Source organism: Antechinus flavipes, chromosome 2, assembly GCF_016432865.1.
Source record: "Antechinus flavipes isolate AdamAnt ecotype Samford, QLD, Australia chromosome 2, AdamAnt_v2, whole genome shotgun sequence".
Lineage (NCBI taxonomy): Eukaryota > Metazoa > Chordata > Mammalia > Dasyuromorphia > Dasyuridae > Antechinus > Antechinus flavipes.
The window spans coordinates 465,592,851-465,618,564 of NC_067399.1; the positions used below are offsets into that span (position 1 = coordinate 465,592,851).

Consider the following 25,714-nt stretch of genomic DNA (forward strand, 5'->3'; position numbering starts at 1 on the left):
GGATTCTGCGCGTGTGTGGGATGGTTTGGGGGGGGTTACAAGGCTGGCACTGCCGAGCTTGGGGGTGGGGAGGGTGCTAAGTTCGGGCCCAGCTGTGGATGGGTCACTGCCAAGCCTGAGCCGTCTCTGTGGGCCTGTACAGCAGGGGGTGCCCAGTGGTCTCAAAGGTCTCCCCAGGCCTGATGCCCAGTTTTCTGTCTCCTCCGCAGGAACCCCGTCCTCGCCAGGCTCCGGCAGCTGCTCGTCAGACCCCTGCGCCCATGGGGGCACCTGCCAGAGCACCAGCGCTGGCGGCTTCCTGTGTGTCTGTCCCACGGAGCCCGTGGCCTACACGGGGGCCCTCTGTGAGGAGCTCTACGACGCCTGCTCTGAGCGGGTCTGTCCCCACAACCAGACCTGTCACGCAGCCCCAGGGGCTCTGAACCACACCTGCCGCTGCCCTCCCGGCTCCTGGGGCCCCGCCTGCGGCGCGGCCGACTGCGGGGACGATGGCTGTCCTCGGGAGCTGTGCCACGCAGCCCTGCCACCATGGGGGCACCTGCCTGGCAGCAGGGGCCGGCTCTGCTTGCCTCTGCCCCCCGGGGTGGACGGGCCCTCTGTGTGAGGAGGACGTGGACGAGTGCGCGTCGGGGCCCTGCCAGAATGGGGCTCTCTGTGTGGATGGCCCAGGGGGGTTCCTGTGCTACTGTGTGCCGGGCTTCCAGGGCCCACGCTGCGAGCTGGACATCAATGAGTGCGCGTCCAGGCCCTGTAAGCACGAAGCATCCTGTGTCAATCGTGTGGATGGCTACCAGTGCCTTTGTTCCCCTGGCTACGCAGGTGAGACCCGGCAGGTCCCAGGGACCCAGCCCGGGGAAGGGGAGCTGGAGTCCAGAGACCCAGGGGCACCGGGCGAGGGGGCAGGAAAAAAAGAGTCCATCCCAGGGGTGAGGGAAAAAAGACCCGTCCCGGGCAATTTCAGGGGAAGGCCCTGAGCAGAAAGGCTCCCGAAGTAGCATCATCCCCTTTTGGTTTAAGGGAAAACTGAGGATCAAAAAGGGGAATTGAATTAAAAATGGCGAGCCTTACAGACCATGCAAGCCAAGTGGGAAATTCAGGTCCAGGATTGTGATTAACTCAACTGAAATCACAGCTCACAGGTTAATGAGGAAGACATCAGAGAAGGGGGCTCTGGGAGGGGGTCTTCAGAGCTCTCTGGTCCTAGAAGCCCTCTGGGAGATGGAGGGGAGGGATGTGTGTGAGTAGGTATTTATATGTGCATGTTTTGGTATGTGATCACATATGTATATTCACACGCACATGTTTGTGTCAGTGTGTGTCTGAGTGTGTTCCGGCTGTGTGTGTAAGAGAGGGGGGCTGTCTTTTTGCCTGGGTGACTCAATGGGCCTTGATGGCTGCAGTTATGCCCTTCCTCCTTCTCTTCTCCTCCTTGTCCATTCCTCCTTCCCTCCTCTTCCCTCCTTCTCCTCCCTCCTCCTCCTTCCCACTCCTCCCCCCTCCTCCTTCCCACTCCTCCCTTCACCTCCCCTCCCAGGCAGGGCAGTGAGGCCTGGAATTCAGGCCGGCTCTCTCCCCTAGCACTGGCAGGCACGGGAGCCTGGGGAGCTGGGGGCCTGCCAGGATGTGCCTAGAGAGGAATCTGGGGTCACCAGGTGGGAGGAGTAGCGGGCAACTCCTTCTCTGAGTCATCGCTTCTGGAAGCCTGCCTGGGGAGGGGGACTGGGAGGGGGCCTCCCAGTGCAGGGGGGTGGGGTGGGGGTGGCCACCAGGCCTGGTCTAGTGCAGTGAGGAGATGGAGACTCCAAGGACTTGCTCAACCACTTGTTCTCTGGGTGACTTCAGATGAGTTACCCCCTTCTCTGGGCTGAATTTCCCCTCTAGAAATTGAGGGGTCAGATTAGATGGTCTGTAAGTTCCCTTCTAGTTCAAGTTTTAATTCAATTTCCCTCTCTGATCTTCAGATTCCTCTTATTCAGAAAACTAGCAGCCTCACAAGGTTCGGAAGAAAATGTGAACTCTAAATGTCTGTTTATATGTGTGTGCTTGCCTTGAAGGGATTTACTAACCCTTCCTCGAGGCCCTTATTCTAATCCTGGGCCTTGTACTTTTGCCCTTTATCACTTGGGCCACGGCTACCTGGGGTCTTGAAATTGCTGAGGATCAGCTTTGGGGAATTGGGGAGAAGGGAAAGCACCCCCAATCTCTGGGTCAGCACTGAGCTCTGAGTCTTGTTCTGGGCCTTCAGGAAGTCTCAATGGAATAAAGGAGTCCAGTGGGAAACCATGAAATCCCATATATTATCTCTAATCAAGTTCTCTCTCTCTCTCTCTCTCTCTCTGCCTCTCTGTCTCTTGCCCTTTCCCCCCTCCCTCTCCTTTTCTGTTCCCTCTTTCTTTCTCCCTCCAATCTCTTTCTCTCCTTCTCTCTCTCGCCTTCTTTTTTCTTTCTGTCTCTCTTTCCCTCTCCTTCTTCCCCTCCCTTTCTTTCTCCTTCTTTCTTTATTCTCCCAATCTCTATCTCTCCCTCTCTCTCCTTCTCTCTCTCTCTGTCTCTCTCTCCCTCTCCTCCTCCCTCTCCTTTCCTCCCCACTTTCTTTCTCTCCCTCCCGTTTCTCTTTCTCGATCCCTCTTTCTCCCCATGCTGGTCTTCACTTCCCCTCCTCTGTCTCAGGTCTGAACTGTGAGACAGAAATAGATGAATGTGAGTCAGAGCCCTGCCAGAATGGGGGTTCCTGCCTGGACGGCGTTGGCACCTACCAGTGTCTTTGTTCCCCGGGTTTCACTGGACATAACTGCCAGGTGGACATCGATGAGTGTGAGAGTCAGCCTTGTGCCAATGGAGGCCTATGCCAGAACTTGATCGATAGGTGAGAGCCCTGGGGACAGGCCGAATGCCACGCTGACCTCAGGCCCCTCCTGGGCCCCTGAGGGAACTCAGGCAAGAGGATGGGGTCTCAGAACTTTAGCAGCTTTGAGTCAGAGGCCCTGCTCTTCCGTTACCTTCAGGGGAGCAAGAGGGGTACCCCATGGTCTGCAATGTGTAGTATTATTATACAGCCTTTCTTGAAATTGAAATTTATTGCTTTCTACTTCGAATTTCCTATGTTTTGCTGTGCACGTGCATTGTTCTTTAATTTTCCTACTTTCTATTTAAGTTTAAAAAAATTTTTTTTAAAGTAAAAAAAAAAGTCCATGGTCTGAGGCTAATGGAGGAAGACAGAAAGTTTAATTCACCGATCAGTCTTCCTTCAGCCCCAGGCGGAAAAAGCAAACTCATTCTCTTCCATAAAGCCCATGAGGGGTTATCAGCAACATCATCACAGTACATAAGGCTGGGTTCTTTGGGCTGGGGAACCTAGAAGAGCCAAACGCGCTGCTCCCTGCCCCCATCAAGCCTGAGCTCTAGGAAACGAGATGGACGCCCAGAGAAGCAGCTTTTTTGGCCAGGACTACAAGGAGTGGTTTCGAGGGTGCTTCCTGTGCGGAAGCTCTCTCCTAGGCAGATCATTCTGGTCTGCACTTACCGGTTCAGAGACTTGGGCCCTAAGGGGTGAGATGACTTGGCCAGAGTCAGTCAGGACGGGCCAGAACTCCCTCTGAGAGCAGTTCACTCTCCATTATTCTTCATATACTCAGAATTTACAAAGTGAAATGCTTAAAAATAAAAAAAGGCGAACTAACTTAGTACGAGCTGCACACAGCCGGCTGGCACGGGGCCTGGCACGGGAGCCGCACGCGCCTAGATTTGGGGGTTGAGTCCTGCTCTTGCCGCTAATTCACCTTGTGCCCTTGGGCACACTCACCTTGCCTCTCCTGGGCTCAGTTTCCCTCTCTGTGAAAGGGGAGAGAGGGGGGTGGGTGGGGGGGTGGCTAGGGGATTTCTTGGGCTCCTCCCTAGGGCATTGGGCTGGCTCGGCACTCACGTCGCAGAGCCGGCCCCGGGGGGCTGGGGAGGGTCGGGCCCGCAGCCCCGTGACCCCTGGTCCTGCCTCTGCCCCAGGTTCCGGTGCGACTGCGGCGGGACCGGCTTCGAGGGCGCTCTCTGCGAGGTGGAAGTGCTGGAGTGCCTGTCCGGCCCGTGCCTGCACAATGCCACCTGTCTGGACGGGCTGGGCAACTACACGTGTGTCTGCCTGCCAGGTACGTGGGCCGGCCCGTGCTGGCCAACAGCTCCTCGCCGCCCCTCCGCCTTCTCGGTGTTATCCCACCCCACGCACGGCCTTGCTCCCAAAGCTCAGCAGGGCCCAGGACGGTTTCTTGCCCGTCTAAATCCCTTCTCCCCGGGGCCTGGTTTCCCCCTCGGCTACACTGAGTGGGCCCGACTAAGTCTGCAGCTTGCAATTCCACGCGCATCGTGCGCACACACTGTGTGAGGGACTCGGCCTTGTTCGTGTGTACGTATTGACACGTTTGGTTTGTGTCGCACAAGCCCGTGGGGGTGAGGGGACCTACATCTCCCTGTGGGCACTGTTCCAGGCTACCACGGGGAGCACTGCGAGATGGATGAGGACGACTGCGCGGGGGACCCCTGCCTCCACGGGGGCCTCTGTCTCCAGCGATCCAATCAGTCCCTCTACGGGGGGGCCCACGCTGCCCTTCCCGGGACCTTCAGCTACAGCTCGGCGGCCGGCTTTGTGTGCCAGTGCTTGCCTGGCTTTGCGGGTGAGTGGGACTTGGGGCCCTGCCCCCCGTTCCCTGGGACCCTGGCGGAGGACCCGAGAGACAGCGCTAGGGAGGAGGGATGCAGGAGAAGCAGGGGGCTGGGCAGTGGGTGCTCCAGGCCAAGAGAACGCCGCAGGGATGCCGAGCCAGGCTGTGAGCGGTACGGAGGGAAGGCACAAAGGGGCGTCAGGAGACACAGGTGGAATCCAGCTTGCCCCGCTCACAGAAGCCTGCTCACGCTGCAGTCCCTGTTCTCCGGCCATGTTGTTTCATTGCCATTTACCGGCTGTGTGACTTTGGATACCTCTCAGTGTCTTGATTTTCTAACTAAAGTGCAGGAACTGGACTAAATCATCCCAGGACCCCATCTCTGGCCCCTGGCCTTTCAGCCCTGGTGCCCAGCCTGAGGGGGGCCCTGCCTTGGGGGGCCCGGTGGGCGTCAGAGAAGGGGGTCTCTCACTTTCTCCGGGACTGAATGAGGACTTGACCGTTCTGCTCACAGGGGACAACTGCTCCGTGGATGTGAATGAGTGCGAGTCCCACCCCTGCCAGAACGGAGGGACCTGTGAGGATCTTCCCAACAGCTTCCAGTGCCACTGCCTGGCAGGGTACACAGGTGCTTGAGGGGGGATGGGGAGGGCTTGGGGTGTGTGCCCTTTACCTGGGAGGGGGTCATTAGGCCTGCGCTCTCTTGTCTCGGCCCTTCTTCTCTGGGGAGGACCGTGGGCAGTTCAGGGAAGAGCCCCGCCTTGTTCCTGAATTCTTTGTCACTGTGTAACTGGGCATTCATTAACTCAATCCATTGTGTTTTCCTTTTCTTCACTACTTAGTCATCCATTTCGCTCACTCATTTACTTCATTCATTCACTTAGCCACTCACTGGTAAATCTGAGTGTGCTGGAAGAATTAAAAGTACTGAGTGATTAAGCATTTCCTTATTTCTCCCATCATGTACTCATTCATTTGTTCATTTGTTTACTCCATTCATTCACGGAGCCCATTATCCACTCCTTAACCCCCACCTTCTCTCTCCAAGAATCTCCCAAGTGCTCCCACTATGTCTAGCCTTGTGCTTTTATGCAGAGAACTGCAGAAGACCCAGACCTGGTTTGGGAGTCCTTAGAGCCTAGAAGTGAATCTGTAGTCAGAGAAACTGGGTCCAAATCTTAGCACAGGGCACAGTGAAGAGAGCACCAGCCCTGAAATCAGGAGGGCCTGAGTTCAAATCTGGACTCAGACACTTAACACTTCCTGGCTGTGTGACCCTGAGCAAGTCACTTAACCCCAATTGCTTCAGACAAAAAAAGTGTTAATAAATCCTACGTTAATAATATACTTTGCCACTTTGCCTCTCTGGTCCTCAGTTTCCTCCCCTGTAAAATGATAGGATTGGACTAGATTAGAAGTTCTGGGGATTGTGAATTTGTTTTTAAAAACTATTTTGGTAGCTGTATTTCAATATAATTGGTTTCCTTTGTACTCCTATGTATTTTATTTTATGCACTAAGAAATATTTTCCCGAGAATGGATCATTATGGTTTCACTAGAATGCTTTGAGTGTCCGAGACACACACAAAAATAAAGGACACCTGGAGTAAAGGATATCACCTAAAGTGTCTGTTCGTTTAGGCCCTAAATTCTGTGATCCCATGACCGTGTTTGTTCTAGGATTAGTCACGCCGGAGAGGAAGGCCATGAGTTGTGGGGGCAGGGAAAGAATCCCCTGGTTGCACAAGGCAACCAATTTCTCAGGGAATCTGAGTTGAGGCAGCACTTCAGCTAGGATCTAGATGTTCCTGGGTCAAAATCCCCTGGATAACACTCCTGACAAATGGTCACCCAGCCTTTATTTGAAGCTCTTTAGTGACAGGAAACTCACCATTTAAATACGTATTCTTTTTCATTTTTGGACAGCTCTCCTTGATAGAAAACATGTCCTTACGTCAAGCCCTGTTTGCCCACCCTTTGCCTCCAGTTCTGCCCTCTGGGGCAGGCAGAACCATTCTAATGCCTCTTCCTCAGGAAAGCTCTTCAGGTCCTTGAAGACAGTGATTATGATCATACCCTTCTTTTTCCCCCTCCCTCCCCCAAGCCTTCTCTTCTCCAGGACAAAGATCTCTACTTCCTTCATCCAATTCTCAAGTGGCTGGATCCCTAGTTCTCTCATCCATGCTATCCTCTTCTGATGTGTTCTGGTCTCCTTTTTTAAAAGTAGTGATAGCATTTGTTTTTATATCACTTCCACTTCCCAATATCTGCTATCATTTCTCTCTCTCCCAGAGAGCTTTCTCTTTAAACAAAGAACAAGAAAGTTCAGCAGAACATTGACCAGGTTTAACACTATAGTGTTCCATATCCACAGTGCCCTCCGAAAAAAGAGAGGGGGAGAAATTCTCATATCTCTTCTTTGGGCCCAAGTTTGAGTATTATAACCGCTATTTCCATTTACACTGTAGTCCTTACATGGATCTACCTATATATTTTTATAAACTATATATATATATCCATTTGTTTTTTTAAGTTCTAATTTAATCTGCATTCTTTATTACATACACATTGCTTATGACAGTATTATTCCATTTCATTCATATACAATTTGTTTAGCCATTCTCCAACTGGTAGATATCAGTTTTGTTTCCATTTCTTTGATATTAAAAAAAAAAAGTGCTGCTATAAATATTTCGAGATACATAGGATCCTCCTCCTCATTCCTCTTCCTCCTCCTTTCTCTCTTTTCCTCCTCCTCCTTCCTCTTCCTCCTTTTCCCCCCTCTTTTCTCCCTCCCCTCCCCCTCTTCCTCCTCCTCCTTCCTCTTCCCTCTTCTTCTCCTCCTCATCCTCCTTTCATGAGCAATGTCCTTTCTCATGTTAACTGTCTCTGAACTTCTGCCTCTGGATGGTGCCATGGGTATTCTCCATATCTCCTGCAGGGTGATGATTGAGGCAAGTCAGGGATGAAGGAAGGACTTTGAGAAGTGGAGCTTTCCAGGATAAGAGGATAAGATGGTAATAGGGTCAGGGACCTAATGAGATTAAAAAAACCCATTCTGGGAGCTGTGTGCCATCTGCTTTCTCTACTTGTCCTCAGTTCCCTACCAGGTATTGGTAGCAATAGGGCAGGGGTTTCCCCTTGACCCCTTTCTCTTTTTCTCTCTTCTCATTCTGTATCTCTCTCTGTCTTCCTCTTTCTCTCTGTCTCTGTCTTCCTCCTCTTTCTCTTTCTCCTCATTCTTTTTCTCTCCATCCCTCTCTCTCTTTCCCTCTCCTTCCTCCCCTCTCAATCTCTTTCTCCCTTACTGCTTCTTTCATATCAGGAGCTGGTGGGTGTGGGCCCCAGGGAGTCTTGTGGCCCACAGTAAGGAGTTTGATGAAAAAAGCCCTGCATCAGGGGCTAGCGTGTCCTTGGTTCCAATCCCAGGACCTCCATTTACTACCTGTTTGAGCATGGACAAATCGCTGCTCCCCTTTGTATCCATTTTCCTCATGTGTAAGGTCTTAGGAGACCTGCTTTCTTGTCCCTCCTCACCACTAATTAACAGTGTGACTTTTGATGTCTATTAAATGACACATCTCTGGATCTTAGTTATTCATCAGTAAAATAAAGGGGTTGGATGAAATGTTAATTAGAGGACTTTCAGCCCTTAAACCGATGATTCCTGTTTCTGTGACTTATTACTTGTACAACCCTGAAAAAACCCTATCTTCTTTCAGAATCTCAGTCTTTTTCTCTATAAGGTGGAGATCAAAGCTCTAGAGCTGGATCTCAGAAGCTATCTAGTCCAATCTCATTTTTCAGATGAGGAAACTGAGGTCCAGAGAAAGAAGTGCTCTTTCTAAGGTCCCATAGGAAGTAAGCATCAATTGTGGAATCTGAATATATTTCCATAGTAATAGTTGTACTTTGCAGGTCACAGGGTAATTCGTGAAGTCAGTGGTTTATAAATTTTAAAGCTTTATGGAAATAGTAACAGATGACAGGTGTCCTCCCTTCACCACTTCATTTGGGGTAAGAGTGTGGGGCTTGGGAGCTCTGTACCTACCCTACGGATGGGCACAGTGAAAGGGTCTCCACTTGCTTTTTTTTATGTTGCTCACTGACCCGAGCCTCAGTCCCTCCCCAGCAGACGTCATGTGGAGGAGGAAGGCAGGGAGGGAAGCCAAACATTCTCCTGTCTGTCTGGGCTGATGGGAGCCAGCTGGAGGGGAGATGGGAGGAGCTGGATTAGTCTTCCCTGCAGCTTAGCTCCTGCTGAGCAGTTGCCCTGGCCTTCAGCTCCTTGACTTGGCTGGGCCCACAGCCCAATGCCCTACCCAGACAGACCCCGATCTTCCTGGCCCCCATGTCTGCAAAGGGGATGAGATGACATCTTTGCTCCCAGGGGCTGTCCTAGGGGGCCTGTTGCTCCTGGCAGGTATGAGTGGGATTGACCCAATGGAATGGGGGAGGGCACTGAGCTTTGTACAAACTAGATTGAAGGTGGGAGAGGAGGGAAGGACCCCTTTGTCACTCCTGGGTACCATACCATGAAAGGAGTGATCGGGGTTCTTATATTTGATCTCTGTGGGCAGTGGGTGGAATAAAGAGGGAGGTGGAGAAAGGGGGGCAGATTTCAAATTTATTCAAGAAAGAACTTTGCCACAAGCAGAATTATCCTCTCAAGCGTATCGGCTTGCCTGAGGATGGGGGCCTTCAAGCAGAGGCCGAATGAGCACTTGTTGGGAGATGAGAGGAGGCTGCTGGTGTTGGATCGGCAGTCAAAAAACTGGAGTTCAAATTCCAGCTCCCTCCTTACTGGGTGCGTAACCCTGGACACATACCTCTCTGGCTCTCAGTTTGTCCCTCAATAAAATGGAAATCATCCTACTTCTGCTGCTTTTTTCTCAGGGTTGTTGTGAGGGGAGAGCTCTATAAGCTTTAGAATAATATAGAAAATGAAAATAGAAAATAGGAGGTGCAGGAGATATAGTGCAGGCCTGGAGTCAGGATGACATTTTGTGAGTAAATCGGCCTCAAAAACTTAACTCTGTGACCATGGGCAGGTCACTTTGCTCTGTGCCTCTTTTTCCATCTGCAAAATGGACTAGAGAAGGAAGAGGCAGACCATTGCAGTGCCAGGAAAACCCCAGACAGAGTGACCAAGAGTCCGACACAATTGAACAGTAAAAGAAAAGAAAAGCAATTCCAGTTACTGCCTGTGTGGCTTTGGGCCGGCCCTCCGTTCCCTCATCTACAAAATGAAGGGCTTGGACCAGACGATCTCTGGGGTCCCCCTCAGTTCTAAAAGCATCCATTCTGGTGCTCTGTGGTCACAGTCAGTTTAGACTCGGTGCCTTCCAATGCTGAGCTTCTGGAATTCTTCAGATTCCTCAAAGCAGGAGTTGCCTGAGTTGGGCAGAGCTACGCTGTTGGGACAGGAGCTGGGGAGGACGGAGGGGCCCAGCCCGGTCACCTACTGAGGGCTTGGGACACAACTCAAGGCTCGACTTTGGACCTTAGGATTATCAGTGGCAGCTTGGGCTGGCGACCCGATAGACTTGTCCTGTTTCTAGAGTGCAGAGCAAAGAACAACATGGGTAGCAGATTGGAGTTAGAGAAAGGGGTTCAAATTGTATTGTTCCCCAATCTTCCATTTCTTAATTCTGTGACTTTGGACAAGTTAATGGCTCCCGTTTCCTCATCTATAAAGTGCAGGGAGAGGGGCTGACATCTATTTACCTTGTTAATTAGGCTAAATTCTTCAGAGCATGGAAATCCTCAGTGTTTAGTGCAGGAGCTGCACATGATAGGCATCTAATTCATTGGCCACTAATAGGTCCAAATCCCCATTGGGTCATTGTCTGGGTCCTGACTGACTCAGATTGAATGTAAACAGCAGTCCCTTCTGCTTTGGTCAGAAATCCTGAGAGGCTTCCCCTCCTAAATTTATTTGTTTTGATTTGAAAAAAAATTTTTTTTGGACTAGGTGAAAGGAGATTCTTTACTTCAATTGCCACCTAGCCTTAATCATTGAATGGGTGGGCCTCTGGTCAAATTGTGATCTGTTGAAGACCTTAGCTTACAAAGACCAAGGTCTCCCACTGCATCCAGGCCCGTCTCATCCTGAAGTATGTATGTCTGCCCCTGCACCCAGATGACTCTGGAGGGGAAAACGAGGCCAGTGACCTTGCACAGTGCTCTCCCACTTTTGTCCAGTTTTATGTCCTGGCACTCCTTCCCTGATGCCACGGTCCTCTTGGAAAACCAAGGACAAACAACAGCAACAACTGGTAAACAATTCTGAAACCAGGGATGGGGATAAGGATTGCACTTGTGATTCCACTGACAGGGGATTCCCAGGTGCAGGCGTCTCAGAGAGCCGTCTGGTGCCCTGCGAGATTCGTTGGCTTGCTTGGTGCAGGCCAATAACGGGTCTTCGCCACCGAAGAACTTCTTGGGTCTGTCTGGTCACTCGCTTCGCCACGCAGCATCACCCGAGCCATTTCAGACTAAGTTACAAGGAAGCAGATTGGGCCTGATATCCATCAGCAAGATGGTATCCCGCGAAGGGAGCTGGCCCCGGAATCAGGAAGGCCCTGGTCAAGTTCTGTCTGGCACACTTAACTCTTAGTGTCCCTGGGAGCTTCCTGCAGCTCTCGGTTATGGAGGAGAGCTGCCTTGGTGAGGCAAGTGTCCTCACCACTGCCTAGTCCAATGAAATGAAACGTCTGGTGGGAAAAAAAGAAGGAATGACTTCCTAATAATTAGTACAGACTGGCACTCGCTTGGTGGTTAATGAATGGCGCAAGGGCAAAAGGAGTTAACTTTGAGTCAGAAAGACCTGGTTTGAATCTAGATCAGTGACTGCGGCTAAATCACTCAACCTCTCCAATCCTCACATTTCTGCTCTTGTAAAATTAGGATAATAACGCCTGCATTTCCTACCTCACTGAGTTGTAAACATTGAAATATTATAGGGATGGGGATTATTTCTATTATTAGACATATTTTCATTTTAACCCTCCAGAGATAATTAGAACAAGTCTATTGGGTTTCCAGTTTTAGCTGCCATTAAAATAGATAATTCTTTAAAAATGGATTTTAAATTTAAACCAAAGAAATTGCTATTTCCATTATTCAAGCAGACAGTATCTGACTCGCTCTTAGGGATGCTGTGGAGAGCAGGAAAAATGTGAGAACAAGACTGGTTTCAGCCCCTACAATCTGTGTCCCCGGCAGGTGGGAGGTGTTGACTGGCTGGTGGGAAGGTGCTCTCCCAGCAGGCCGGGTTCCCGTCTCTGGGCTGACGCTCCCTCCTCCTCCCCAGGTGTCTCCTGCATGGTCAACGTGGACGACTGTGCGTCTGAGCCCTGCTTCCATGGGGCGTCCTGTGAGGACGGCGTAAATGACTACGTGTGCCACTGCCCCCCGCTGTGGGGCGGGAAGGACTGCTCCGTCCTGCTCACTGGATGCGAGGGCCACGCCTGCCGGCACGGGGCCCAGTGCACACCCACCTACAGGGCGGGGGCCCACAGCTACACCTGTCGCTGCCCGCCGGGCTTCCACGGGCCCACGTGCGCCCAGGCTACCACGTTTTCCCTGGCCCCCGGCGGCTCCTTGCTCGTGGCGCTGCCCGTGGGCGACAACGGGCCCGGGCAGCCGGCGGTGTCGCTGAGGTTTCGGACCACCCTGCCCGAGGGGCTTCTGTTCTCCCGAGGGGACGCCGTGGAGAACCTCACTCTGGAGCTGTCCCAGGGCTCCCTGCGGGCCACACTGAGGAGCCCGGGCTCCGAGCTCGCCCTGGGGCTCCGCGCCCCCTCCCTGAGTGACGGGCACTGGCACCGGGCGGAAGTGGCCCTCGCCCGCTCGGCCCTGGAGCTGAGGCTGTGGCACGAGGCCTGTGGGAGCGCGCCCTGCCTGCGGAGCCGGGCCCTGGTGGAGGAAGTGGCCCTGGACTCTCCGGCCTTCCTGACGGTGCACGTGGGGGGCGGGGCCGGCCCGGGTTTCGTGGGCTGCCTGGAGGATGTGCGCGTGGACGGGCGCACGCTGGTGCCCCAGGACCTGGCCGAGGGCCGAGCGGGGGTGCGGCTGGGCTGTGAGCGCACCGACTGGTGCAGCTCGGAGCCCTGTGAGCACGGAGGAGCCTGCCGGGACCTCTGGACAACCTTCCGCTGCGACTGCCCGAGGCCTTTCGAGGGCCCCACCTGTTCCCAGGGTGAGTGCCAGGGGCCAGGGCACAGGCGGGGGTTAGCCGTGATGGGCGGATTTCAGAAGCCCCTGGTCCGGGGAAAGAGAGCCCCCCTCTCAATACCACTGGGTGTGTGGGGGGGTTTTCAGCACCTCCCCATGGTGGGGTTGCCCCAGGGTGAGGGTTTCTTGAAGCCCAGTTTTTCTCCCTTCAGACTCCAAGGGGAGAGTGGAGGCCAGGCCTCCTTCCCCTTTGGGTGCCCTCCCCCGTGCTGAGGCTTTCTCTGCTGTTCCCTTTCTCCCCAGAGCCCCCTGCCTGGACCTTTGGCCTGGGGGGCTCCCACAGCACGGCCTCCTTCCTGCTCAGAGATGCACCAGGCCCCAACCTCACCGTGTCCTTTGTCCTGCGGACTCGCGAGGCTGCCGGCCTCCTGCTGCAGATGACCAACGGCTCTCTGCCCGCCTACACCGTGTTCCTGGCCGGAGGGGAGGTCCACGTGGAAATGGCCTCCGCTGAGGTGGTGGCCCTACCTGGGCGCTTGGATGATGGGCACAAGCACCTGGTGACCCTCGGCCTGGGCCTTGGACAGCTCCAAGGGCCGCCTCTGGGCCCCAGCTATGAGGTCTACGTCGGGGGTCTGGCCTCGGCAGCCTGGGCCGAGCCCTGGGGCGGCAACTTTAAAGGCTGCCTGCAGGATATCCGTCTTAACAGCCTCCACTTGGACTTTCTCCCCCTCCTTCACCCGGGCAACGGGACCGGTTCTGGGGAAGCGTTTGAAGGGTGGGCCAGCAACCTTACTCTGGGCTGCGTCTCCGAAGATACCTGCAGGGTGAGTAGCGAAGGGGGGCCGGGCACCTTCCGGAAAGAGTGAGCCACTGAGGAAGGGCTTTTCTGGACCTAGAACATCAGAGCTGGCAGACACACTGGAACTTAGAGCAAACATCAAAACATGGAATATCACATGTCAGAGCTGGAAGAGCCCTGCCTGTAGGATGTTAGAACAAAGAACACAGAGGGACCAAATTGTCACTGATTCCACCAAACAGGGAAGAACTTACTCTTGCCATGAGTGGCCCCTTTATCTTGTCATGAGTGGTCCCCTCATGTTTCTGAGCTGACCTTGGACAACATGTAGCAAGGACAATGAAGTAGAAAGAATGCCTGCCTTGGCTTCTTGGCCCTATTACTAGCTGTTGGAACTTGAGCAAGTCACAACTTTATTGAGTCTCAATTTCTTCATCTATTAAGTGGAGTTATATATATATATATATATATTTTTTTTTTTTTCCCTGAGGCAGTTGGGGTTAAGTGACTTGCCCAGGGTCACACAGCCAGGAAGTGTTAAGTGTCTGAGGCCACAGTTGAACTCTGACTTCAGGGCTGGTGCTCTATCCACTGCACCACCCAGCTGCCCCTGGAATCATATTTTCATTATCTGTCTATCTCAAGGTGTTGCTTCATGGAGAATATTTTGTAAATAATTTATTGTCCTGTTTAATCTTTACTACACAAGAATCTACTTCAGCAACTTGTCTGACAAGATCCAAGTTTATCTAAATTTAATGTCCAGTTCCAGCATCCCGTAAACAGGCCATTCCTTTATTCCCAGAGACCTCCCAACTGTGGGGGCTGAGGGTTCCCTGGTCCCCAGTGTAGCTGACTCTGAACCTCATTGACCCAGTCCTAAGCTTCCTGTCCAGGGCCTGAGGAGGAAAGAGGATCGTGGCTCCTTTCCTCTGCTCATTGGTACCTCCCAGACCCAAGGACAAATGTACTAGCTTGGTACCCCTTCTCCCTCCTCTGGGCCTTGCATCCCTTCCTGAGGATTACTGTGAGGGGGGTACGGTGCACATCTTCAGGCTCTTCAGAAATGGGAACTCCTGCTTCTCTTTTTGCAGCTTGACCCTTGTCACAATGGAGGGACGTGTACCGTGACCTGGAATGACTTCACCTGCAGCTGCCCTCACAATTTTACAGGGCCCACGTGCGCTAAACGCCTATGGTGTCAGGCCCAACCCTGTCCCCCTTCTACCACCTGTGCCGAGGTCCCCGATGGTTACGTGTGTGAGTAGCGAAAACCTTCTGTCTTGTCCTTTCACCTCTAGGAAGATCCTAAGCTCTACGTTCATTCACTTATTCAATTTGCCAGACACATCTAAAACTCCCACTGGAGTGGATAATACCTGCCTCTGCAAGGTAGTACAGGGTAACATGCATTTAAGATGTTTTGAACACCTTAAAGCAGTATAAAAATGCTAGATATAATCATAATAGTAATTATTATGATGGTAAATACAAACTAGATACAAGGTGATTTGGGAGAAGCATTAGTAGCTGATAGGGCAGCTAGCACGTAGAGCACCAGGCCTGGAGTCAGGAAGGCTCATCTTCCCAAGTTCCAGTCGGCCTCGGACACTAGCTGGGCAAGTCACTTAACTCTGTTTGCTTCAGTTTCCTCACCTGGTAAAATGAACTGGAGAAAAAATGGCAAATTCTCCTAGGATCTTTGCCAAGAAAACCCCAAATGGGCTCAGGTAGAGTTGGATCCAACTGAAAATGAAAACTATAAAGAGAGTAGTTGAGGGGATTAGTAAAAGTTTGGAAAGTGCCGCTGAGCTGAGTCTTGAAAGAAGTAAGTGATGCTAAGAGAAGGCGGTGAGAAAACATTCCTTCTAGGGATGTAGGGTCATGGATGAGGAACAGCAGGAGGCCCGTAGAATGTGCAAGGGGGACCATCTCTAATAAGGCTGGGAAGGGGGCTGGGCCACGTAAGCCATGTGGGGGAGGTTCTTGCTGAGTTGGCACTAGGGCTCCTGATAAAGGCAGCAGAGAGGTCCGAAGGACTGGGGGAGATCTGAGAGTATTAGGGGAATAAGGGGTCTTCACGGAGGAAGTAGGGGTTAAAGTGACTTTGGAAGCATGGTTCAGTTGGGGAGGGCCTTCTTAGTGTAGGGAACAGCACAAGCAAAGGCGTGGGATATGAGAGGGCAATGTGCATTTGAGGGTGAGAGGGGAATCAATCAATCAGTAAACATTTATTAAGCACTTATTGTGTACAAGGCCTTGTGCTACGTGCTGGAGAGGCAACAAAAAAATTAAAAGGCAAAAGATAGTTCCTGCTCTCAAAGCATACGGTTTGACTGGAATGGAAAGAGTCTAGAAAAGAAAATAAGTTAACCCTAGAAAAGCAGAGGGGAATGCAGAGGGCCTTTGATGCTGGTTGAGGCCTTTGGAATACTCATCTCTTCTCCCCTTTCTAGGACTCCCTGTCCCCTGGGGGAGCCCCAAGGATCATACCCTCTTCTCCCCCCTCTCTTCTGAGGGATCTCACACTGATTAGGGAGATTGGGGGGACCCACATCCCGAGGATGGGCTTACAACACCTAAGGCCCCCTAGATGGCTCACAGCCCAAGAGACTGTCCGGAGCCCAGGGTCGCTATTACTGGAAGGCACCAGGGCCCGACTCCGGCAGCTGCTCACTGCAGGGGCGGCAGGGATCTCCCAGGTCTCCGGGCCCTGCCCTCCAAGAATGCCCACTCCCCTCCCCCTCAGCTCGGTTACCCAGCCGCGTCCGGCCCTTGACCCTCCGAGAGCAGGTAGGGAGTAAACCCCAGCTCTGGCCCCGGGCTCACCGCGCTCTCTGCCTTTCCTAGGTCTGGCCAACGCTACGTTCCAAGATCGGCCGCCCGCCGTCTTCACCAGCCACAATGTGTCGGCCCAGCGGGAGCTTGCGGGGCTCTCCTTGGCTTTCCGGACCCGTGACCCGGAGGCCGTCCTGTTGCAGGCGGCTGGGGAGGGAGCCTCGCTGAGGGTGGCCATTCACAACGGCTCCTTGTCCGTGTCCGTGCGGAGCGGGAACAGCGTCGAGGGGGCTGCCTTCGGAGGCGTCGCGCCCGTGTCCGACGGGGCCTGGCACCTGGTCTCCCTGGCCATGGAGGAGCCGGCGGCTTCCCTCTCTCGCTGGTGGCTGCGTCTGGATGAGGCACAAAACGTGACCCTTCGGGGCCAGGCGGGGAGCCTGGACTTCCTGCGTCACCACGCGCGGGTGGTGTTGGCCGAAAACTTCACGGGCTGCCTGGGCCGCGTGACCGTGGGCGGCCTGGACCTGCCCTTCGCCCGCCCGCCCGCGCCTCTCCCCCAGCCGGAGCAGTTCCTCCTGGAGGGCGGCGGCGCGGATCTGGGCTGTCGCGGGCGCCCCGTGTGCTCGGCGGAGCCCTGTCTTCACGGGGGCACTTGCCGGGACCTCTTCGACGCCTTCAGCTGCGCCTGCGGGGCCGGCTGGGACGGCCCGCGGTGCGAGGTGGACGTGGACGAGTGCGGCTCCTCTCCCTGCGTCCACGGCCGCTGCAGGAACCTGCCGGGCAGCTACCAGTGCCAGTGCAGCGCGGGCTACACGGGGAGGGACTGCGAGAGCGACGTGGACGACTGCCTCGAGCACTCGTGTCTGCACGGGGCCACCTGCGTGGACGGCCTCCTCAGCTACTCCTGCCGCTGCCCTCCCGACTTCTTCGGCCCCCGGTGCCAGTAGGTCCCTGGGCTGGGAGGCTCCGCGGGGCCTGTCCTCGAGATGGGTGGTCTTGGGCAAGGGGTTTCCCCTGGTGACGCAAGCACGAGATGTCTGGGGCCCCTTGCAGTTCTGTGCTCTCCGCTCCAATATCCTGCGCATCCCCTTACCATGGACACTCTAACCTCCAGCCTTCTAGGGCCCCTTTCCGCTCCAGCCGTCTGGTTTCTTCCAACACCGTGTTCTACTTCCAGTTCTAACATCCTCTCCTCTACCTTTGTACGCGCTAGGGTTCCTTCTATGACACTCTTTCCTCGCGCTCTGTCCTGGGTCCCTTTCTGCTCTAATCTCCTGGTTCTGACAGCCGACATCTTAGGCGCTCCTTCCGGTGAACAGCCCGCCTTCTCTCTTCTCCTGTGTTCTGGGGCCCTTCATCAATAAGACTTTCTTTTTTTTCCTCTAACACCGAGCGTTCTAGGATGCCGTCCAGGCCTGACATCCTGCCTTTTGCAGTCTGTGTTCTGGAGCCTCTTCCCCCCCAACACCCTATGCCAGGTGCTGGATCCTTTCAAAACTCACGCTCTCCGATGGTTGCTCATTTCCTAGGTGGCCCTTCCCGCCGGAAGAATGCGGCCGCAATTTCACTTGCCTGAATGGAGGCCACTGTTCTGATGGGCCCTGGGGAGCCAACTGCAGCTGCCCGACGGGCTACACGGGCCCGAGGTAGGGGAACCTAGGGGAGGGCTGGAGCTGGTGGCGAAGTGGGGTCCAAGGCAGGAACGGAGGAACTGGGGCCGAGGTCTCCTCACCGAGGGAGAAAGGGACCCGCTTCTCTACGGTTCCCGGCCTGTGAAATACTTCCAGAGATTGTCTCAGAGTCAGGGCAGGCTGTCACCCATGTACCAGAGCTGCAACCAGAAATTACGGGTTTGGAGCTGGAAGGAACCTTAGGGATCATTTGGCCTAGCACCGAGACTCTACAGAGGAAACTGGCCTGGAGAGGGGACAGGGCTTGGACAGGGACTGAGGCAGAACATGACAGCCTGGTAATTTCCCCACTAGGTGCCCACTCTGGAACGTGTCCCCAACTGGCCGGTCCCAGTGGGTGAAATGCTGCCATTGGCTCTTCCTTCCTTTGGGCTACGAAAGCGCCGTTCTCACCGAGCCCTTTCCAGCCTTTGAGGGGAAGGAGTATAAACAGATTAGCATCATTCATCTAGCAGGGCCCTGAGACAGTGGCAGAAACTGGAGATGGCTAAAAATTGGCTTTTTGTTTATGTGTTTGTTTTATCAGAGGGATGAAGGAGTTTGGCTTAATGGAGCTGTTAATTAATATATTCATAAGAGTGAAAAAATGCATCTTGAAATGAAGATACAAATATCAGATTCACATGCCCACGAATGAGTCCTTGGGCATAATGAGGCAGATGGAAGAGTTTCATCAAATAGTGGCAGAACCCCCCCCAGTCAAAGCCCTATTTAAACCAAAGCTCTGAAAAAGCCAGGAGGCCCGGGTCCTAGTGCTGGGGGACCTCAGCTGGGTCATTTTATTTCTCTGGGCTTCTGTTCCCTCCCCTGGAAAATGAGAGGAGTGGATTAATGACCTCTAGAGTCCCTTCCAGCTCTGATGAAAACATCTGATGATATTTTCTTCCCAATCTGAGACTTGCCACTAACTTGGTGTATGACTTTGGGCAGGTAATTTCTCATCAATTCCCATATCTGTCAAGTGAGTAGTTTGGGCTACATAATCTCTCAGGTCCCCTTCAAATTTCAAGTATGAAATTCAGTCCTTATAGTTTTGGCAATCCCCTTCCCAAAATCAGTTGGAGGATCATGGATAACACTCATCCTTGGAAGGGTCATATTCGTTGTTGCCAGTTTCTTGGTGAAGGGTTCTCTTAGGAACACAAGATTAAACAGTCTTAAAATAAGAAGTGATTTTAGGATCCAAAATATAAGAATTGGGAGGGACTTTTGACAATTAGAACGCAGAATGTTAACATAGGAAGGAACCTCCAAGGTTCCAACACTCAATGGAAATATGACTCCTTTTATAACATCCTTGATCACTAGAAAACAAAGTCTGCTCAAATATTTGCAGGGATGGGGGGTTCCCCTAAAGTCCTTGGTCACCTCTGATTGCTAGAGGGTCTTCTAAGGGTTAGAGAGACAGCAGGGCATTGGGGCTGGGTTTGACTTTGGTTAGGGGTACAGAGTACTGTGTTAGCCTTTGCTTTCTTCCACATTATAGGTGTCAAATTCGGATACCTGAGTGTAAACCCAACCCTTGCCAGAATGGTGGCACCTGCCAAGCAGCTGGGAGTGAAGTTGAATGTATCTGCAGCAGCAATTTTGGGGGCCGGCATTGTGATGTGGCTGTGAGTTGGGGGCCTGGGCTTCATGCCCTCAGGGAGTAAAAGGGTGGCTGAGGCTGGTGGGCATAATTTTGATGGTTTGGAATATCTGGGAGTTATGGAAGTAGGAGAGGGAATTGGGGATAAATGTGGAGAAATCACTATACTGGCTTGCAGCTATCTGGATTTTCATGGGAAGTTCACTGTGGAGGGAGGGGAGGGAGCTGGCCCATATCTCACCTGTGGCACTACAACCTTGGGAAGGATAGAGATTTTGTCCAAAGGCACACAGATGCAAGGAGGATGCTCAGGGTCATAGGGGAAGGTGGGGGATAGCTGAGATGGGTGAGGGCATGAGTCTGAATTTGGGGGAAGGAGAGGGCAGAGAATAACAGGAAAATACCTGGGCATCTGGGGAGGGGATTTCCTCTCCTGGGTCTTCAAACAGCTTGTGGTCACGAAGTTGAATCACAGAAGCATGGAGCTCGCAAGGATATCTGAGCACATTCCAAGCTACTCTCAAGCAGGAATGTCCTACATCACTCTTGACAAGTGGTCAGTTAGACTCAACCTGAAGCCCTCCAGGGATGGGGAGCTCCCTGTCTCCCAAGGCAACTTATTTAACCTTGTGAAAACATTAAGTGTTCAAAAATGATTCCTTACATTGAGCTGGCACCTGCCTTTTGGTGACTTTTCCCTCCCCTGATTTCTGTTCAAACAGAACAATTAATCCCTTTGTCCCATGACAATCCTCTAATATCCTCTCTGCCCCTGATGTATTTTGTCCACATTAAAGAGTATTTTGTCCACATAAAATTTCCCCCATTGCTTCAGTGGAATGGCCTAGGATGGGACAAACATCATGGCTGCCTCCGAGGAGGTTCCATCTTGTCACTGCCATGTCTAGACTATGGCACTCAGTCTTGGATAATTGTTCTAAATGGAGTTTGATTCCAGCCAAGGACATGCAACACCAAACCCACCTTTTTTGGAGGGAGGAAAGATTGAAATCCTTTCCTTTCAAGAGATACTTTAAAAAAAGTCTTCCTGTGTTCTCCTTCCTGGTTATAAGATGAGGAGAAAGGGCTAAGAATTATGTTCACAACTCTGTTCTTTTTCCCAAGGTTCCTTTCAGCTTTAATATTCAGTGACTTCTGGGGACTCTGGGGGATAGGCTAAGGAGTGCCCTCACCCTGTTTTGTACTTTTATGCTTCTTGCTTTCTTCCAGTAGGATTTAGGGAAGCAGAAGCAGAGGAAATAAATGTGCATCTAAACACACCTGAACCATGGCCACCTGCCCTAGTATAGGACAGAGAAGGCATGTGAAAAGGGCCTGGAGGCTCTTAGTGGACTTTCAAGTTGAGTCAGTAGTCAGCAGCTGAAAAAGCTAATGGGATTTTAGGCTATGTAGACAGACGGTGTCTTGCTTAAGGCGGATAATGAGTCCGACATCCTTGTCAGACCCCTTTGTTAAGAACCAGTTTGGCTCTGGGCACATTTTGGGAAGGTCATTGTCAAGCTGGCCCTGTTTAGAGAGGAGCAGCCAAGGTAGGGAAGGTCTGAGAAACTGTCCTATCTAAGGGCTGGTCCAAAGGAAGTGGGAGGGGATGATTTAACAAGAAGAAGACTGAGAGGGATGCCGTTGTTGTCTATGTACTTCAAGGTCTATCATGGAGATATATTTCTAGGTCTACCATGGAGTTCTGATTAGCTTTAGAGGGGAAAAAATAAAACTAAGAAGTTACAGGGAAGGCAGATTTTTAAAGCAGTGTAAGGAAGCACTTCCCAATGATTAACAAGCCAAGGTGGTGTGAACTTGCCTTGTGAGGTCAGTGACTTCCCTTCTCTAGGAGTCTTCAATCAGAGGCTGGATGACCACTTGCAAGGAGGGGCTGGATTAAATTACGGTTGGGGGTCTTCTCGGGTTTTTCATCTCTAAAGTGAGAGGGTTGGACTCTGCTCACCTCAAAGGTCTCTCCTTCTCCAAAGCCCCTGCTCCCGGAGCAGAAGTCTGAGTCTGTGACTCCTGGGGCCGGGAGACTGGACAAGCTGTGGCCAGCTCCCTGAGTTCACGTCTCTCTTCCTGTTGATGTCTTTTGCAGAAGGGGCCTCCAGTCACGCTGTTCTCGTTCCCGCTGATCGAGGTCGTGGTGCCCGTGGCCTGCGGCTGCCTTCTGCTGCTCCTCATCGGCCTCCTTTCAGGGGTCCTTGCAGCCCGCAAAAGGCGTCAGTCCGAGGGGACCTACAGTCCCAGCCAACAGGAGGTGGCGGGAGCCCGGCTGGAAATGGACAGTGTCCTCAAGGTGCCTCCTGAGGAGCGGCTGATATGACTCGTGCCCTCCACCCCCAGCACACACACACATCCAATTCCCAGGCTGGGGATGGGGCTGTGGTCCGGGGCTCGGATGGTGAGCCGGCCCTGGCAGGAAGCCTGGAGCCCACCCGCTCAGTGACGACGTACGGGCCCCACTAAAGCCAACTGCAAGGGGGCAAGGAAACCCCGATCCTCGGGGATGGGCTACGTCACAAGCTCTTTCCTGCTCCTCCTCTCAGGCCGGTGGAGCTCGGGACTCCTGGTCTGATACCAGGAAAACTGCACCAATCCCAGGAGCAGAGGGTCAAGGATGTGCTGCAGCAGTGAACGCTCTGGATCTGAAGTCAGTCTTTTGGCCCGACTTTGAATCCTTTTCCCCCATGTGACATTTCCCTTCTTTTGGCCTTGGTTTTCCCTTTGGTAGACTGAGAGGACTGGGTTTGGCTCTTTCTAGGGTCCTTCCAGCTTTATCCAATGAACTGACTCGGATTATTTGGTTATCTTCCCCCTCGATGCTGGGAGCAGAGCTCTTCCTTGACCCATCCGGGCCAGCACTGTGCAGGCAGCTTGGGACCGGGTGGAGAGGGCCGCAGCGCCCAGGAGGGCCCCACTTCAGATAGAAATTGCCTGTCCAGGGGCCCTCCCTCTTGTCTGCCTGACGTGGAGAACCTTCAGCCCCATTTCCTCCTCCTCAGCCTCAGGAAGAGTTTTTAAGGGAACTGGACTTTCTGAGGGAATTCTGCCCAGCGCTCCCAGGCCCGGACCGCCGGCGGCCTCTTTCCCTAACCCCGGTGGCAGGGTTCCAGATGGGACCAAGAGCAGGAAACATGTATGAAGAATGCTTGTGGAGGACATCACTTCCTCCTTACCTTGGTCTTTGGGTCACCTTTAGGAAATGGGGAGTAACTCAGGGAACCAAACCCACACGACAAGAGTGATGCAGGAGAACTAGAGACCGCCCTCCCCTTTCCCCTTCCTTCCTTCTGGTATCCATGTATTCCTATTTAAGGAAGTGTGCTTCAGCTGGGCTGAGGCTGTGTGTGTGTGTGTGTGTGTGTGTGTGTGTGTGTGTGTGACAGTGTGAGGGCTGATTTGTGAGCACACATGTAGCCTTTATGGGCATCCCGGTGTGTTCATATTACAGTGTACACTTGTGCGTGTATATACCTATGTGTATGTATATTTGGTTATGGGACGGGGCAAAGGCAGGGAGGAAAGGCCGAGTGTCGCAAGTCTTGGGTTTACTTAATGCTGGGTTAGAGTTTTGCTGGGAACAGATCCACAGGATGCGAAAATTCCCATTTCCAGATGACTTTTGTGTAGCATCTGGAAAATCAAGATGAAGAACTCTAATCAAGTCTGCGAGCATCTCCTCTCTTCCCAGACATGTCAGTGGCACTTTCCTCTCAGTATACAGGACGAGTCACACACACTGGAGCTAAATTTGCAAATTGTACTACTGAACCTGAACCCTGGAGCCCGGAGCCCAGAAGTGCCTTCTCATGCCCTGAACACGGCTATCTGACATCTTGGATTCTGGTTGTAATGCGTTGTTTTTATGCGCTTGGTGGAGATGGTGATTTTCATCTTGTACCACAACAGTGATGGAATCTTCTCCTGAACCGCCAATCAGTGTAGGCCACATACCGTCTTAGGGTTTCTGAAACCATCTGCCGGGATGGAATGGCTAGTAAGCCTCTCCTTGGTAAGGGAGGAAATGAGCCACCACTCCTACCCAGGCAACCAGAAAAAGCCAACGGAAACTCCTAGGCGAAAATGCTCTAGTCTTGGAACAGTTTTTCTGTCTGCTGACTCCAGGTCTCTATCTCCCTTGTAGCTTTTGTTAAATCCCTGCTTTGTCCAGAATCTCTTTGGGGGCACTGTGTCCCCCAAGGCCCACAGGAACTATGTGGTAGCTGGGGCCACAGAGCTATCTTTAGTTTGTTTTCCAGTTGTCATATAGGGACAGCAATAAATAAGTTGGGTAAAATAGTTCTAAAATCTGCCTTCATCTCACATATCCACTAGCGAAAACAAAACCAAAAACCAAATTCTTGTAAAGCATTCTGGACGGCACAAAAGCACTCTTTTCTCTACTCTGGGAAAAGCACTGGGATTGATGTCAGACTATTTCAGGATTACACATTGGCTTTATATATGTTTTCATGGCACACATGATTTAGGGCGGCCCAGGAGGATAGAGATGGCTGAGCCTGAGTCAAGAAAACCTATGTTCAGATACTTTCTAGCTTTGTGACTCTGGGCAGCTCCCTTAACCCTCTCTGCCTCGGTTTCCCCCTCTATAAAATGAGCTGGAGAAAGGAATGGCAAGCTTTTCCAGTACCAAGAAAACCCCAGATGGGGTCTAGACTGAAATGCCTGAATAACAGCAACAAATGATCTACCAAAGATGCAAACTTTCTGTCCTCAAGAAGCTCATATTCTGTTTTTTCTTTCTGAAGCATTTGGGGTTAAGTGACTTGCCCAGGGTCACACAAGCTCCCCAAGGAGCTCATATTTTATTGGGGGACATAATGTATGAGAAAGCAAAAAATATTTAAATGTCAAATTAAGGAGAGAGAGGATGTTTACAACCAGGGAAAAGACTTCATGTGGAAGGAAGCATATGATTTGAGACTCGGAGGGAAGGCAGGGACCCTAAAAGTTGAGATGGGTAGAATGGGGGAATGGATATGGGAAGTAGAATACCAACTTCAGGGAACAACCAGAGGGCTAGATAGGCTGAAATGAAGAGTTATAAGGAAAGTAACATGCTAGAGGCAGAGCGTGAAGGGTTTTAAATGCCAAACTGAGAACTGTGTTTTACTACAACAGTCTTTGAAAATTCCTGAGTGCTGAGAAATGACATGGTTAGACTTAGCTTTAGAAAATTATTTTATTAACTGTGGAGAAGATGGCTCCAAATTGACTGTTGTCTCTTTGCTGTGTATCTCTCAAGTATATTTGTTCAGGGGACAGAATTCTTAGTTATGGCTCTTTTCAAATTTCTGCCTCTGAATAAAATGAGGGGGGTGGACTCCACATCCTACAGCACCTACCAGCATGGCACTGGGGGAAGGGTCTTGAGAGGGCCTCAGGAGACTTGGGTCCTAGCCTTATTTTTTCCATTTACTTGGTGGAAGCTTTGGACAAAACACCTTTCTGTGGGACTCACTGGTAAAATGTGAGGATGTTGGAGTAGGTGTTAAGTTAAAGTGAACTACATAACTCCTGATGTCTGTGGGTGCCATTTTATTTCCTAACATTTGAAGTAATGGTAGAGTGGGAGGAATTGATTTTATATTCAGAAAACCTGGATTGGGATTCTGGTTTTGACATCAATTTGTGGAACTCTGGGCAAGTAACTTCATTTCTTTCTTCCCCTGAAAAATGAATATCCTAGGACATGTCCCATCTGGCCCATGAGACTATTCTGAGGGAAGTGCTACATAAACCATAGAGCACTGAGGACGTGAAGGCTATTTCTATTCCTAAAAGTCCCTTTTCCATTCTGTCACTTTGTCTTATTCTGACATTCAGTGTTTAGCCCAGGAGGGAAAACTGTATAGTCAAGTGAAAGAACCCCAATCTCAACCTCTCTGATCTCTTCATCTGGGCCCAACTCTTGGGGAAGCGAGATTTCAAAGGCTTAGAGAAAGGAAACCTACTGTGAAGGGCAAACTACAGGCAAGGCTAGAATCTGATGAGTAGC

At 52.0% G+C, this 25,714-nt stretch overlaps 1 protein-coding gene across 1 annotated transcript; it reads left to right on the forward strand.

The window, feature by feature from the left end:
• The first annotated feature begins 222 nt into the window (after positions 1-222).
• Positions 223-23,994, forward strand: CRB2 (crumbs cell polarity complex component 2). The gene is made up of 12 exons (XM_051979610.1): positions 223-819; positions 2,671-2,866; positions 4,000-4,139; positions 4,476-4,661; positions 5,164-5,277; positions 11,965-12,852; positions 13,131-13,654; positions 14,724-14,889; positions 16,480-17,350; positions 17,937-18,053; positions 19,585-19,711; positions 21,791-23,994. The coding sequence occupies exons 1-12, from the start codon at positions 489-491 to the stop codon at positions 22,016-22,018; spliced, it is 3,888 nt and encodes a 1,295-aa protein (XP_051835570.1). The 5' UTR covers positions 223-488; the 3' UTR covers positions 22,019-23,994.
• Positions 23,995-25,714: the final 1,720 nt, after the last annotated feature.